The following is a 14,306-nucleotide window of genomic DNA, read 5'->3' as shown; positions in this document are numbered from 1 at the left end:
CGGCCGCTGTGCAGCTGTCTGACCCGTACGCGTTATCCTGCGCAGCAGTGCGCTTATAGAACATGCTGATCGATAGTGAAGCTCGCAGCCTGCTAATGGAGATACAGTCTGCTAGCTAAGTTTGTCTGCCCAGTCTAAAGCAGTGTCAGTCCGCCAGCCGCTGGCGCTGGGTCGCTCGCCTCGCAATGCGTTCGGATTTGACGCTCTTGCTATGGCTGACCTGAAAAGTCTTTTGGCTCTGCACATATCAGACCGCTAGCGGCTACGTCGGAGGACTAAAATCGGAATTTAAAGGGTGAGATTTGTGAAGTGTGGAGACACGCAAAGACACCAGCCGGGGACCGCCGGAATTGAGACTCGCACCACCGGAGGCGTCTTTTCGAGCGAATTTAATTTAGATGTGAGAAAATATAACATTGGTAAATCATGTCAGATAGTCAGGCATGTAATACCCGAGCTCTTCAATTCGCTTTTCCCAGGACTCGCGTCTCGACAGGCCGCTGACCAGACCACAGCACCCGACGTACGTTCTGTCTTTTTGCTCCATTCATTGTGGCATGCTACGTGCGTGTTCTAGGCTATCGTTTTTCTTCAGTTTGTTTGTGCAGATGAATATGTGTTGTAATAATTATATTATACACAAATGCATTGTGAAATCATGAGTGTTGTTTGCGGTGTGCGTTATCAAACATGTTTGCCATGTCGTGTCAATGGGCATTGTCTTCCCTAACCAATAACGATGGATCATATTGAGAGACGCCGTGTCGCAATGTTGACGCTACTCAGTTTTTGCAGTGTAACGTGGCTGGCTGCAGAGATATGGGTTATTCGCCCAATAGAACAACAGACGGCATTTCATCTTATTTATGTAGATCATTAAAACTGTCTGCGTTTGCGATTTCATAGCGCAATGCGCATTTTTGCCATTTCCAGTTATTATCAAAAGTATGGCTTAATATTTTTTGAACCAGTCCGTTGTCTCCTCCATCGTAATCAACCCATGAGAAACTTACGAGACAACCTGCTGTTTTTGACGCACAACGGCGTTTTGGAAGCTCCATGAGCATCGCGGCTTACAGCATCCCTCTGTATCACAGGACAGGCTAGTAAATCGGCCATCGGGTTAGTAGGCAACGGCACATTGTTCCTCCGTCATTTTGGGCAGAGGAGGCCCGCGTCCCATGATATCACTCCTCGTTGCCCACCCTATAGTTTGTCTGTCATGTTATTTGTTCGCGAGGGACCATCATTCGCATCATAATTACTGCCATCAAGAACCTTACAGCTGCGCTTTAATCTTGAGTGATCCCCGGAAGCTAAGCCTTAGCACATGTAATCCCGTCGACATCAAGTATTTCATATTCCCTTTCATTATAACCTGGTTTCACGTTAGCAGATGTAACACAGAGTAAACTGTAACCGCGATGAAGCATGTGCCATCACGTCTTGTACCTGATCCTGAAAAATGTCATTGGATGTAACAAATGGTTCGACATTGATCTGGACCAATCAACGCGTACAGACCTTTGTGGACATTAATAGGCTACTGGATCATATGTAGGACAAACTTGCAAATTTGCAAGGACAAACTTGCAAATCTGCAAATTATTATTAGTGTTTGATTAAAAAGAAAAATCTGAATGTTTTTTTAAGAGTGAAGGGTACTGGATCTTTGGTAAGGTAACAACTCAATTCAATCCTCCATACTGTTCTATCAGCTGGAGGTTCTTAAGCATGTAAATAAAGATGCACATGTCATGTGGTGAAGACATAGTCCAGATGTTTATCATACACCAGAGGTCAGGCTCCAGATGTGTCCTTGACCGCTGCTGCTCCGTCTGTTAAAGCGGTTTGTGTGTGATGTCACAGAGGGCAGAGGCCGGACCGGTAGGCGGCGGAGCCGGGCGGCGTGCGGCGGGCGGCTGGCGTGTTTCTCCTGTGGCCTGAGACGGCTGGACGCCAGCGCTGGGCACCATGCTGAGCATCTTGGCCGCGGGTTCCGTGTTCTTCCCAGGCCTCTTCCTGCTGTCCAAGCAGTGCCTCAAGCGCATCCCCGGACTCAGCTGGAGCGAGGGAGATGCCGTGGTGGTGTCCGCCAGGTACTGCGCACACACACACACACACACACACACACACACACTCACTCACTCACAAACTCACTCACACACACACACACTCACTCACTCACAAACTCACTCACACACACACACACACACACACACTCACTCACTCACTCACTCACACACACACACACTCACACTCTCTCTCACTCACTCACACACACCTACACATATACTTACACACATATAGCTACATCTTTAGACTTGGTGTTACACACACATATCACATACTGATGGTAATTTTGATACCATAGATTTAATAGAGACCCAGTCAGACCAATAGTATGAAAAATCAGGAACAGAGTTTATTTACAATGATGCGCATCAAGGGAGAGACAGCATGACTTCACCTAAAGATCCACCAGCTGCTCTAACTAGACAAGGAAATAGTTAGGGTTTAAGTATCCTTCCAGGCTGACGGGAGATGGCGTTGGTCATCCCATCTCACGTGGACTACACTGAATCAGACCCTGATTAGTGGCAGCCTGGCAATCCGGAGCAGATAGCTACTGACGCAGCCATGCAGAACAGTGAAACACTGCAAAGTCATAATATTCCTGCTTATCTCTAAATACATAGTCACACACAGATATACACAGGGACAGTACAGATATCATACAGTCATTACCTAGAATCATACTTTTAGTATCAAAGTGACCTACTAATGAGAAATGCAGAACATTAAACCATATATTGGAATATTGGACATAATGCAGAACATTAAACCATATATTGGAATATTGGACATAATGTTCTATTCCACTTTCTCTCAAGGCTCACAAGAAAGGTAACATGCACACAAGAAAGGTAACATGCACAAACACACACCACATGGACACACATACATATATTAACCAGGAAGCACAAACATATAATGCGCACACACACATTAACCAGATAACACACATGCTTGCACACACATGTGTAAACAGCCCAACAGGAGGCTATATTATTATTATTATTATTATTATTAATAACAATAATAATAATAATAATAAGAAGAAGAAGAAGAAGAAGAAGAATATTATTTATGCATTTAGCTGACACCTTTATCAAACGCAACTTCCAGATACCAATTGTAGGGGCCAGTCTCCCTGGCTCCCCTCTCTCCTATATGACTGCAAACAGGTTGGCTGGTGTAGCTATGGAATCTCCTCTCTCCTATATGACTCTCTTCTATATAACTCTCTTCTATATGACTATATGTCTCTCTCCTATATGACTCTCTTCTATATAACTCTCTTCTATATGACTATATGTCTCTCTCCTATCCTATGTGACTCTCTCCTATATGACTCTCTCCTATCCTATATGACTCTCTCCTATATGATTCTCTCCTATATAACTCTCTCCTATATGACTCTCTCATATATGACTATATGACTCTCTCCTATATGACTCTCTCCTATATGACTCTCTAATAAATGATAATTTTTTGCATCCTACTGAGTGCCTGGACCTGGAATCTTTTTCCAAACTGCTTCATGAACTTTTAACCCTTCCAAGAGCACCAGGGGATAAGAGCAAGAGCACCAGGGGAGTGTGTGTGTGTGGCAGTGTCCATGCTGGTTTTAATGTGTGCTGTAGAACTGAGATCTGAAGGACTAAGTGGCAACACACTCAGAGCAAGAGAGGAGAGTGTGTTGTGCGTTTGATCCGGTTTGTTCCAGTGTTTTGAAGGTTTAGAGTGTGTTGTCTGTTTGATCTTGTGTGTGTGTGTGTGTGTGCGTGTGCGTGTGTGTGTTTGTTCCTAAAGAAAGTATGCTGTGTGTTTGATGTGTTTCATATTTTGTGTTTGTGTTTTGAAAGTCTAAATAGTGTATTGTGTGCTCAATCTGCAATATGTGAATGCAGGGGCCGACTGGGATCAAAAATCGGCCCTGGCATATTTGGCCCAAGCGGCCCTTAAATCGGTCGGGCACACCTAATTAAATTAAATTAAATACAAAATCTTTGCATTACCCTTAAATATGCATATATTTTCAACTGTCATGGAGCACTGAAAGTGATGTAGGCCTCATTGGCTATCACTCTGACTGATCAGAGGTAGCCATGGAGCACATGATCTCCATAAGTAGCCTAGGCTATAGCCTACAAGCAATTATTAAAGAAGAGTTTCTGCTTGAATTCAAAGTATCATTTCAAATTATTTAATAGGCTACATTTAAACTATACAATGCTCAACTGACAGCAGCACCAAACAGTTACTGAAGCCTATGTGTAAAGAGCTAAATTACCTAGATTGTCGTAGACGTTAATCACTGTAGGACAACTGAAACAACACAAAATAAACAGGGCCGTTGCTGGAAATATTTTATTCCTGTAGGCTATACTACATTGCTGGTACATTTTGTAACATTATAGCTACATTAACAAATTATCTTTAGGCTAATGTCTTCCAGTAGCCTATCGTATAGGTTACTGTATATTAGTTGGCTTGTGCATGAATATGACTTGATGTTTTGTAGCCTACATTTTTGTCAGTCTACAGTCTTTTAGCCCATCTTTACCATGATAACCCTTCCAAGATAGAACCCTTTCGACGCTCTACTTTGAGAGACCAACCACTCATGCCATCAATGTTGAATTTTGGGCGTCTGACGGAAACTGATCAATCTGACCAACAATTAACATCGATTTGACACTCTTTTGCTGTCCGAGTTTACAAATCATGCATTTAGAACATTTAAGTTGCGCTATTTGTTATTTTAATCACAGCACGGCCTTACGTTATCATTACCATATTATTACATTATCGCAATTAATAAGTCATCATAATCATCATCGTCAGCATGACATGTCACACATAGCCTTCCTGCTCCACCACTGAGTTCTTATCATGTAGCCTCAACTAGGCTCCACTACCTGCTCACTGTCCCTCTGCTCTGTATGCTTGCTTACATCCTCGTTCAAACTCAACAAACTTCAACATGTTGCTGACATATGCTAGCCTACTTGCAATGTTGTATTTTTGAAGCTTCTACATTGGTGTTACTTTTGCACTATTGTCACTACCGGCACCCGCCGCAATTTCGTGTAGGCAACTTTGATTAACTTTTGATGCGCTCACAAAATCCTGTCTCTGAGTCAAAATGCGAGGGGTGGGGCCTGACGTGAGCTGTTATTGGAATAGTTGAGTGTCAATATGGAAATGTAACCAATGGGCCGCTGATTGTCCTTTCTTTTGGGCCGATCATTGGCCAAAATGATTAAATTATATATAGGCCTATAGCCTATTCTATCGGCCCAAAAGGTGCGTCGGCCCACCGGTAAAAGGCCCGGTATGCCAGATGGCCAGTCCGCCCATGTGTGAATGTAGTCACTGTGTGGTGTGTGTATGTGTGTGTGTGAGAGAGAGAGAGAGAGAGAGTGTGTGTGTGTGTGTGTGTGTGTGTGTGTGTGTGTGTGTGTGTTTGGTTTGTATAACTTCTTCAAGTATTTCATCTCTGTGTGTGTGTGTGTGTGTGTGTGTGTGTGTGTGTGTGTGTGTGTTTCCAGGTTGGTGTCCTCCATCCAGGCCATCATGGCCTCCTCCGCTGGCTACATCATCTCCACTTCCTGTGATGACATCATCGAGGACCAGTGAGTGACCTCACTGCCACTTCTATAGGAAGGGCATTCTTTAGAACACACTGGATGGGTTCTGTCTGTTCTTCAGAACACACTGTATGGGTTCTGTCTGTTCTTTAGAACACACTGGATGGGTTCTGTCTGTTATTTAGGTCTGTTCTTTAGAACACACTGGATGGGTTCTGTCTGTTCTTTAGAACAGACTGGATAGGTTCTGTCTGTGGACAGTCTGTGTATTCTTCCAGTTACGGTGTGTGAGGCAACTCCATGGCTTTGGCAGTCTGACTCATTAGAAGGTGTTGTTTTTGTGCAAAGACTTGCTCTCTAGTATTTAAATTACCTCAGAAAAACCAGGGCAGTGCTGTGGTGTGGTACGGGGCGTTGCGTTGTGGTGTGGTATGGTCACACAACCCCAGCTCTTGTGCTGTTTAATGGGAGTTTGGTTTCACTTGAAATAGTAAGTATGCAATTAGTTCCACTATTGAATAATCTTTTTTGTGTGAATCATGCACACACACACGTTTTGCTGGGGGTTAGCCACATAAATGTCCCCCTGACAGTAGCTCTTGTACACTGTGAGTTAAGGCGATGATATGGAACTGTGAATAAGGCACTCAGGGCCGCTCTCGGGCAGTCACATGCCTTCGCTCACCCTGGCCTCATGGTGATCTCAGACGCACATGAAGATATGACAAAACAGACCATTTCCCGACACATCATGAACTGTAAGTTAGTTACTGTAGGGTTGAGTTAGTTACTGTAGGGTTGAGTTAGTTACTGTAGGGTTGAGTTTGTTACTGTTGGGTTGAGTTTGTTACTGTAGGATTGAGTGTGTAGGGTTGAGTGTGTAGGGTTGAGGGTGTAGGTTGGAGTTTGTTACTGTAGGTTTGAGTTTGTTACTGTAGGGTTGAGTTAGTTACTGTAGGGTTGAGTTTGTTACGGCTTCTACACACAGTTGCGTTCCGTCAACGCATGCCAGTGGGTGTTCCCGACGGTAGCTATGCAAATGACTTGAAGTATAACTGTAATTTGATGGGTTGGTGCCGTCCGTAGATTGGCTTGATTGGCCGGTGCAGCAACAGCTGAACTTCTCAATGCGTGCGACGGGAGAAACACGACGCAGCGGACCCACAATTCAGTTCGGCAACGGATGACGTGAGCCCATGTAAAGTGAATGGGATGCGTCTCCAGCACTGCAACGCACGCAACTGTGTGTAGTAGCCGTTACTGTAGGTTTGAGTGTGTTACTGTAGCGTTGAGTTTGTTACTGTAGGGTTGAGTGTGTTACTGTAGGGTTGAGTGTGTAGGGTGGAGTTAGTTACTGTAGGGTTGAGTGTGTTACTGTAGGGTTGAGTGTGTAGGGTGGAGTTAGTTACTGTAGGGTTGAGTGTGTTACTGTAGGGTTGAGTGTGTAGGGTGGAGTTAGTTACTGTAGGGTTGAGTGTGTTGGGTGGAGTTAGTTACTGTAGGGTTGAGTGTGTTACTGTAGGGTTAAGTGTGTTACTGTAGGGTTGAGTGTGTAGATTGAGTGTGTAGGGTGGAGTTAGTTACTGTAGGGTTGAGTGTGTTACTGTAGGGTTGAGTGTGTAGGGTGGAGTTAGTTACTGTAGGGTTGAGTGTGTTACTGTAAGGTTGAGTGTGTAGGGTGGAGTGTGTAGGGTGGAGTGTGTAGGGTTGAAACCTTCATTACATACAGTACTAAGTTTGTTCTTGTGTTTTTAACAAACAGACAAAAGTGGGAAATGACATCATTTGTTAACCAGAGCAGGAAATTTGATCGTTTGTGATGAGGTTAAAAAGAAAGGAAGTGACTTCAATCATGTGACTTCAAGTGACATTAGCGAGATGAAAGCTAGTTGAGACTGGTGCACACGCTCATCCCAAACCACTCTCTGGACTAGCCACTTAATCTGGTGCCAGCCCGTACTGACCCACTCTAGAGCAGCCACTTAATCTGGTGCCAGCCCATGCTGACCCACTCTAGAGCAGCCACTTATTCTGGTGCCAGCCCATGCTGACCCACTCTAGAGCAGCCACTTAATCTGGTGCCAGCCCATGCTGACCCACTCTAGAGCAGCCACTTATTCTGGTGCCAGCCCGTGCTGTCCCACTCTAGAGCAGCCACTTATTCTGGTGCCAGCCCATGCTGACTCACTCTAGAGCAGCCACTTATTCTGGTGCCAGCCCGTGCTGACCCACTCTAGAGCAGCCACTTAATCTGGTGCCAGCCCATGTTGGCACACTCTAGAGCAGCCTCTTATTCTGGTGCCAGCCCATGTTGGCACACTCTGGGTCTAAGTAAAGTACAGTGCGAAAGAGATCGGCTCTTCCATCTAAGCACCATCTAATATTGTGAGGGACTGTTCTTCATTTTGTCGGCCGGGTGTTGAATCAAGGCCAGGTGAGGGGCAGCGGCTGAAATTGGGCACAGATGCAGCCCTGAGCTGGTGAGTCCAGTATGGGGGGTCAGTGTTGATATGAGATATGAGTGTTCATCAGTGTTCTTTTGTTTCCCTTGTTTCCCTCTCTCCTTGCATTCTCTCTCTCTCCTTTCTCTCTCTCCATTCTCTCTTTCTCTCCATTTCCTCTCTCCTTTCTCTCACTCTCTCTTCCTGATCACTGCTTGGTCTCCCAATCACCCTGTTTCTCTCCTCCCTCTTTCTGCCTCCCCTGCCTTTTCATCCTTTCTCTCTCTCTCTCTCTCTCTCTCTCTCTCTCTCTCTCTCTCTCTCTCTCTCTCCTTCTTCTTCTTCCTCCTCTTTAACACATTAGACACTGGCTGACCAGCGCCTATATCCTGTTCGCCGTGCCCTACTTCGTGTACGACATCTACGCCATGTTCCTGTGCTACTGGCACAAGCTTCGGGTCAAAGGTCACGAGATTGACAACGGCCCCAAGCCCATGGGCGTGGCCCTTACCAGTTATCTCCGAAGAGAGTTCCTCATGGTCCTGCACCACGTCGTCATGGTCACCGTCTGCTTCCCTGTCTCTGTGGTAACTGTCGTCATGGATTTATTTGTTTCTTCTTTCAGCCTTTTTTGTCCTTCTAATCTCATTTGACAGGGCATTGGTGTGATGTGTATCAGTGTGAACAGAGAACGTGAGTGTGTGTGTGTGTGTGTGTGTGTGTGTGTGTGTGTGTGTGTGGGGGGGGGGGGTTATGGGTGGTAAAATACAAGGGAGCAAACACACCCCTTATCTTTGTCCAAAACAGATTTTGGTCAAAGCGTAGGCTTTGTTTACCCTGCACCTTGAGTGAGTGTCCTGCATTGTTTATATTTGGATCTGGGGGCACTGAGATGTGTGTGTGCGTGTGCGTGCGCGTGCGTGCGTGTGTGTGCGAGAGTGTGTGAGCGTGCGTGCGTGGCTGCGTGCGTGCGTGCGTGCGTGCGTGCGTGCGTGCGCGCGTGCGTGTGTGTGTGTGTGCGTGTGAGAGTGTGTGAGCGTGCGTGCATGTGTGTGTGTGTGTGGTGATTGGAGGCGTGCTGTGTGTTCAGCAGATAGGGATTATCCCCCATGGGAACCATTGAGTGCCTGGATGAGCTCCAGGTGACGGAACCAGCCCAGATACGGCCCAGACTCAACTGCTGTGCTGGCGCTGCTTTGTTCTGTGTAGTCGACCTTTGGCCTTGACCTTTGACCCTGTCTGATGTGCTTCCTGTGCTGCAGTTCTGGAGGCGGGGCCGTGGGGACTACTTCCAGGGAGTCATGTTCCTGGCTGAGCTCAGCACACCCTCTGTGTGCCTGGGCAAGATCCTCATCCAGGTAACCAGCACACACACACACACACACACACGCGCGCAGACACGCACACACACACACACACACACATGCGCACACACACACACACACACACACACACACACACACACACACATGCACACACAAACACACGCGCACACACACACTTGGCGCACACACGTGCACACACACGCACACACACACACTCTCTCACACAGGCACACACACACTCACACACACTCTCACTCTCACTCTCTCACGCATGCACACACACACACACACACACACACACACACACTCTCTCTCACGCATGCACACACACACTCTCACTCTCTCAAGCATGCACACACACACATACACATACACATACACACACACAAACACTCACTCTCACTCTCCCTCTCTCACACACACACACACACACACACACACACACACACACACACACACACACGCACACACACACGCCAGCTGACAGGGGCAGATGTGGCATCAACCTTGCCCTGAACTGATCCTCTAACCAACAGGCCAGGACTAGATTCCCTGAGATGGGAATACATTAATCAGCTAATGTCAGTACCTGGTTGGTTGTTCTCATTCATTAGTAGGAGTGTTTATTTATCGTTCAGAAATAATAATACATTTATTCAGAAATAAACATTCAGAAACATTCAGTAATGTTTATAAATAATAATACATTTATTTTATAATTCTCTTAAAATGTGTTATAGCAGTGGCTCTCAAACTTTTTGGAGGTGGGGAATTGTCAAACCCCACCTGACCCCATCAACCTGGCAAAATGGTAACGTTAAAATATTATTTTCGCATTTTGGTTCCTCGTTAAATTTCCCGTCTCGGCCCGCCGGATCTGATGTTGTTTTAATTCATATGTCGGTCTGTTTATGACTCCTATGTTTGTGTGTGTCTATTTTGTTGTGAATCTATGATCTTCCTTGTCAAAAAAGAAAGGCATTATTAAAGATAAAACAAATGTCCTCCTGTTCATCACGCCCCACCCGTCATGTCTCTATTCCCCACTAGTGGGGCCCGCCCCACACTTTGAGAACCACTGTGTCATAGCACCATCAAGATTGTGTTGTTCCTAGAACACACTGGATAGTGAATCCTGGGAGCTCAGAGGAACTCTGAGGCCACCTGTGTTTGGGCTCTGAGGCCACCTGTGTTTGGGCCGTGTGGTGCTTTAGGCTCTGAGGCCATCTGTGTTTGGGCTCTGAGGCCACCTGTGTTTGGGCTCTGAGGCCACCTGTGTTTGGGCCGTGTGGTGCTTTAGGCTCTGAGGCCACCTGTGTTTGGGCTCTGAGGCCACCTGTGTTTGGGCCGTGTGGTGCTTTAGGCTCTAAGGCCACCTGTGTTTAGGCTCTGAGGCCACCTGTGTTTGGGCTCTGAGGCCACCTGTGTTTAGGCTCTGAGGCCACCTGTGTTTGGGCTCTGAGGCCACCTGTCTTTAGGCTCTGAGGCCACCTGTGTTTGGGCCATGTGGTGCTTTAGGCTGACGTCCTAGTACAACACGGATGCTTTAAAACTGTGAGTGTGCTGGTGTGTCATCACATACATGTACATATACAGTGCATACGCACAAGCACACACACACACACACACACACACACACACACACCTGTACAGTGCACACGGAACGTATTCACAGCACTTTTCCACATTTCGTTATGTTACAGCCTTATTTCAAAATGATTCAATTCATTTTTTTCCTCAAAATTCTACACACAATACCCCATAATGACATGAAAAAAGTTTTTTTAAAATGTTTGCAAATTTATTAGAAATAAACAACGAAAGTAACATAAGTATTCACAGCCTTTGCTCAATACTTTGTTGTGGCACCTTTGGCAGCAATTACAGCCTCAAGTCTTTTGGAATATGAAGCCACAAGCTTGGCACACCTATCTTTGGCCAGTTTCGCCCATTACTCTTTACCTCTCGAGCTCCATCAGGTTGAATGGGGAGCGTCAGTGCACAGGCATTTTTAAATCCCTCCAGAGATGTTCAATGGGATTTAAGTCTGGACTCTGGCTGGGCCACTCTAGGACATTCACAGAGTTTTCCTGAAGCCACTCCTTCGATATCTGTCTGCTCAGGGTCATTGTCCTGTTGAAAGATGAACCGTTGCCCCAGTCTGAGGTCAAAAGCGCTCTGGAGCAGGTTTTCTTCCAGGAAGTCTCTGTACATTGCTGCGTTCATCTTTCCCTCAATCCTGACTAGTCTCCCAGTTCCTGCCGCTGAAAAACATCCCCACAGCATGATGCTGCCACCACCATGCTTCGCTGTAGGGATGGTACTGGCCAGGTGATGAGTGGTGCCTGGTGTCCTCCAAACATAACGCTTAGCATTCACGCCAAAGAGTTCGATCTTTGTCTCATCAGACCAGATCATTTTATTTCTCATGGTCTGAGAGTCTTTCAGGTGCCTTTTGGCAAACTCCAGGCGAAGGAGTGGCTTCTGCCAGGCCTGATTGGTGGAGTGCTGCAGCGATGGTCGTCCTTCTGGAAGGTTCTCCTCTCTCCAGAGGAACCCTGGAGCTCTGTCAGAGTGACCATCGGTTTATTGGTCACCTCCCTAACTAAAGCCCTTCTCCCCCGATCACTCAGTTTAGAGGGACGGCCAGCTCTAGGAAGAGTCCTGGTGGTTCCAAACTTCTTCCATTTACAGAAGATGGAGGCCACTGTGCTCATTGGGACCTGTCTGTACCCTTCCCCAGATCTGTGCCTCGCGACGATCCTATCTCGGAGGTGTATTCCTTCAACTTCATGCTTGTTTTGTGGTCTGACATGCACTGTTAACTGTGGGACCTTATCATAGACAGGTGTGTGTCTTTCCAAGACAGGTGTGTGTCTTTCCACTGAATTGACCACAGGTGGACTCCAATTAAGGTGTAGAAACATCTCAAGGGTGACCAGTGGAAACAGAATGCACCTAAGCTCAATTTTGAACTTGATCACAGAAGCTGTGAATACTTATGTACAAGTGATTTCTTATGTGTAATAAATATGCAAAAATCTTAAACAAACTTTTTTAAGTTGTCATTATGGGGTATTGTGTGTAGAATTCTGAGGAAAAAACTGTACAGGTGAGTGTGTGTGTGTGTGTGTGTGTGTGTGTGTGTAAATGAAGCACACCAGACCTGTGTGAGGTTTCTCTGCCCTCTGCTTGCTCTAGCTGCTCAGCTGTTGGCTCCTGTACTGTTTTTAGAACTGGATTTAAAGCAGGGAAATGGACCCCTCTCTGCGTCTCAGTAACATCAGGCCCCACCAGATCTGCCTTCCTGCCCCCCTCTCCGCCTCTCCCTCTAGCCCTGCGGACGTGTGGGGTGACCCATAGACCTTTACAGACCCGTAGAACCGGACACAACAGCCCTGCGGACGTGTGGGGTGACCCAGAGGGCACTAGAGCAACAGGTGGGGTGGGAGCATTTCCATTTGACGTGCAGGTGAAGGTCTGATAGCAATCCAACGCTTTGTAAGACTAGAGGGAGCAGTGCCAACTGTAACATGAAACAGCAGGAGTGAGAACACATCAACTAATCGATTAATTAGTTAATTGTTGCACCCCTGTACTCACTTGTCGGTTTTTTTCTGTCTCTCTCTCTCTCTCTCTCTCTCTCTCTCATCAGTCTCTTTCTGTCTCTCTCTCTCTCTCTCTTGTCAGTCTTGTCAGTCGTGTGTGTCTGTCTGTCTTGTCAGTCGTGTGTGGGTGTCTTGTCAGTCATGTGTGGGTGTCTTGTCAGTTGTGTGTGGGTGTCTGTCTCTCTTGTCAGTCGTGTGTGAGTGTCTGTCTCTCTTGTCAGTCGTGTGTGAGTGTCTGTCTCTCTTGTCAGTCGTGTGTGTGTCTGTCTCTCTTGTCAGTCGTGTGTGAGTGTCTGTCTCTCTTGTCAGTCGTGTGTGTGTGTCTGTCTCTCTTGTCAGTCGTGTGTGAGTGTCTGTCTCTCTTGTCAGTCGTGTGTGAGTGTCTGTCTCTCTTGTCAGTCGTGTGTGAGTGTCTGTCTCTTCTCTGACCCTCTCCACCTCCCTCTCAGCCATCTCTCCCTGTGCTCTACTCTACTGTGGCTTTTACCTGGCGCTGCGCCAGCCTAGTGTGTGTGTGTGTGTGTGTGTGTGTGTGTGTGTGTGTGTGTGTGTGTGTGTGTGTGTGTGTGTGTGTGTGTGTGTGTGTGTGTGTGGGGGGGGGGGGGGGGGTCACTGATGTACTGTATTTTTAGATGTGTGTGGTGTGCCGGTAGAGATGGCTGTGTGCAGTGCAGTGCTCAGTAATAGTGGAGCCTGGCTTGCCTTGGTAATGAGGAAGCCGGGGGTGACCATGTGGAGACGTGTGCTCTTTCTTCTGACCATGTGGAGACGTGTGCTCTTTCTTCTGATTTCTCCTCAGCGTTATGTTTGAAGTGAACTTGTATGCGCATACTCTCTTCTGTCCTATAGTAGCAGTTCTTCCTGTTTACTCCTGTCCTACAGTAGCAGTTCTTCCTGTTTACTCCTGTCCTACAGTAGCAGTTCTTCCTGTTTACTCCTGTCCTACAGTAGCAGTTCTTCCTGTTTACTCCTGGGCTTTTCTCTTCTCTCTTTCTTTCTCTCTCCTTCTCTGTCTTTGTCTTTATCTCTCTTCTTTTCCTTGGTCTTCTTCTATTTCTCTTTTACTCACTCGCTTTCTCTTGTTTGATAACTGTTTCCTCTCCCCCCTCCCTCTCCCTCTCTCTCTCTCTCTCTCTCTCTCTCTCTCTTCAGTACAAGCAGCAGCATACTCTTCTCCACAAAGTGAATGGGCTTCTCATGTTGGTCACTTTCTTGGTCTGTCGAGTCCTTCTCTTCCCTTACCTATACTACGTTTACGGCAGGTATGCCTCCTCT

General features: G+C 46.6%; 1 protein-coding gene and 1 long non-coding RNA gene across 4 annotated transcripts in view; one reads left to right on the top strand and one right to left on the bottom strand.

The window, feature by feature from the left end:
* The window catches only part of tlcd3bb (TLC domain containing 3Bb), a 17,682-nt gene continuing 3,376 nt past the window's right edge, over positions 1-14,306 (top strand). The window contains exons 1-6 of one of the 2 annotated variants that reach the window (XM_042087224.1): positions 1-523; positions 1,870-2,099; positions 5,619-5,702; positions 8,463-8,685; positions 9,361-9,456; positions 14,184-14,293. In XM_042087224.1, the coding sequence (XP_041943158.1) occupies positions 1,975-2,099; positions 5,619-5,702; positions 8,463-8,685; positions 9,361-9,456; positions 14,184-14,293 (638 nt within the window). In that variant the 5' untranslated portion in view covers positions 1-523; positions 1,870-1,974. Of the gene's footprint in view, positions 524-812; positions 1,123-1,869; positions 2,100-5,618; positions 5,703-8,462; positions 8,686-9,360; positions 9,457-14,183; positions 14,294-14,306 lie in introns of those variants that run through there. The other variant, XM_042087225.1, reaches the window with a different exon arrangement.
* The window catches only part of LOC121705902, a 19,420-nt gene continuing 15,908 nt past the window's right edge, over positions 10,795-14,306 (bottom strand). For both annotated transcript variants that reach the window (XR_006030914.1, XR_006030913.1), the window contains exons 2-3: positions 10,915-11,068; positions 10,795-10,868 (exon numbers count right to left, since the gene is read on the bottom strand). This is a non-coding gene — a long non-coding RNA (uncharacterized LOC121705902). The remainder of the gene's footprint in view (positions 10,869-10,914; positions 11,069-14,306) is intronic.

This window comes from Alosa sapidissima, chromosome 3 (assembly GCF_018492685.1).
Source record: "Alosa sapidissima isolate fAloSap1 chromosome 3, fAloSap1.pri, whole genome shotgun sequence".
Taxonomy (NCBI): Eukaryota; Metazoa; Chordata; class Actinopteri; order Clupeiformes; family Clupeidae; genus Alosa; species Alosa sapidissima.
This window is presented reverse-complemented; position numbering and strand designations above follow the sequence as displayed.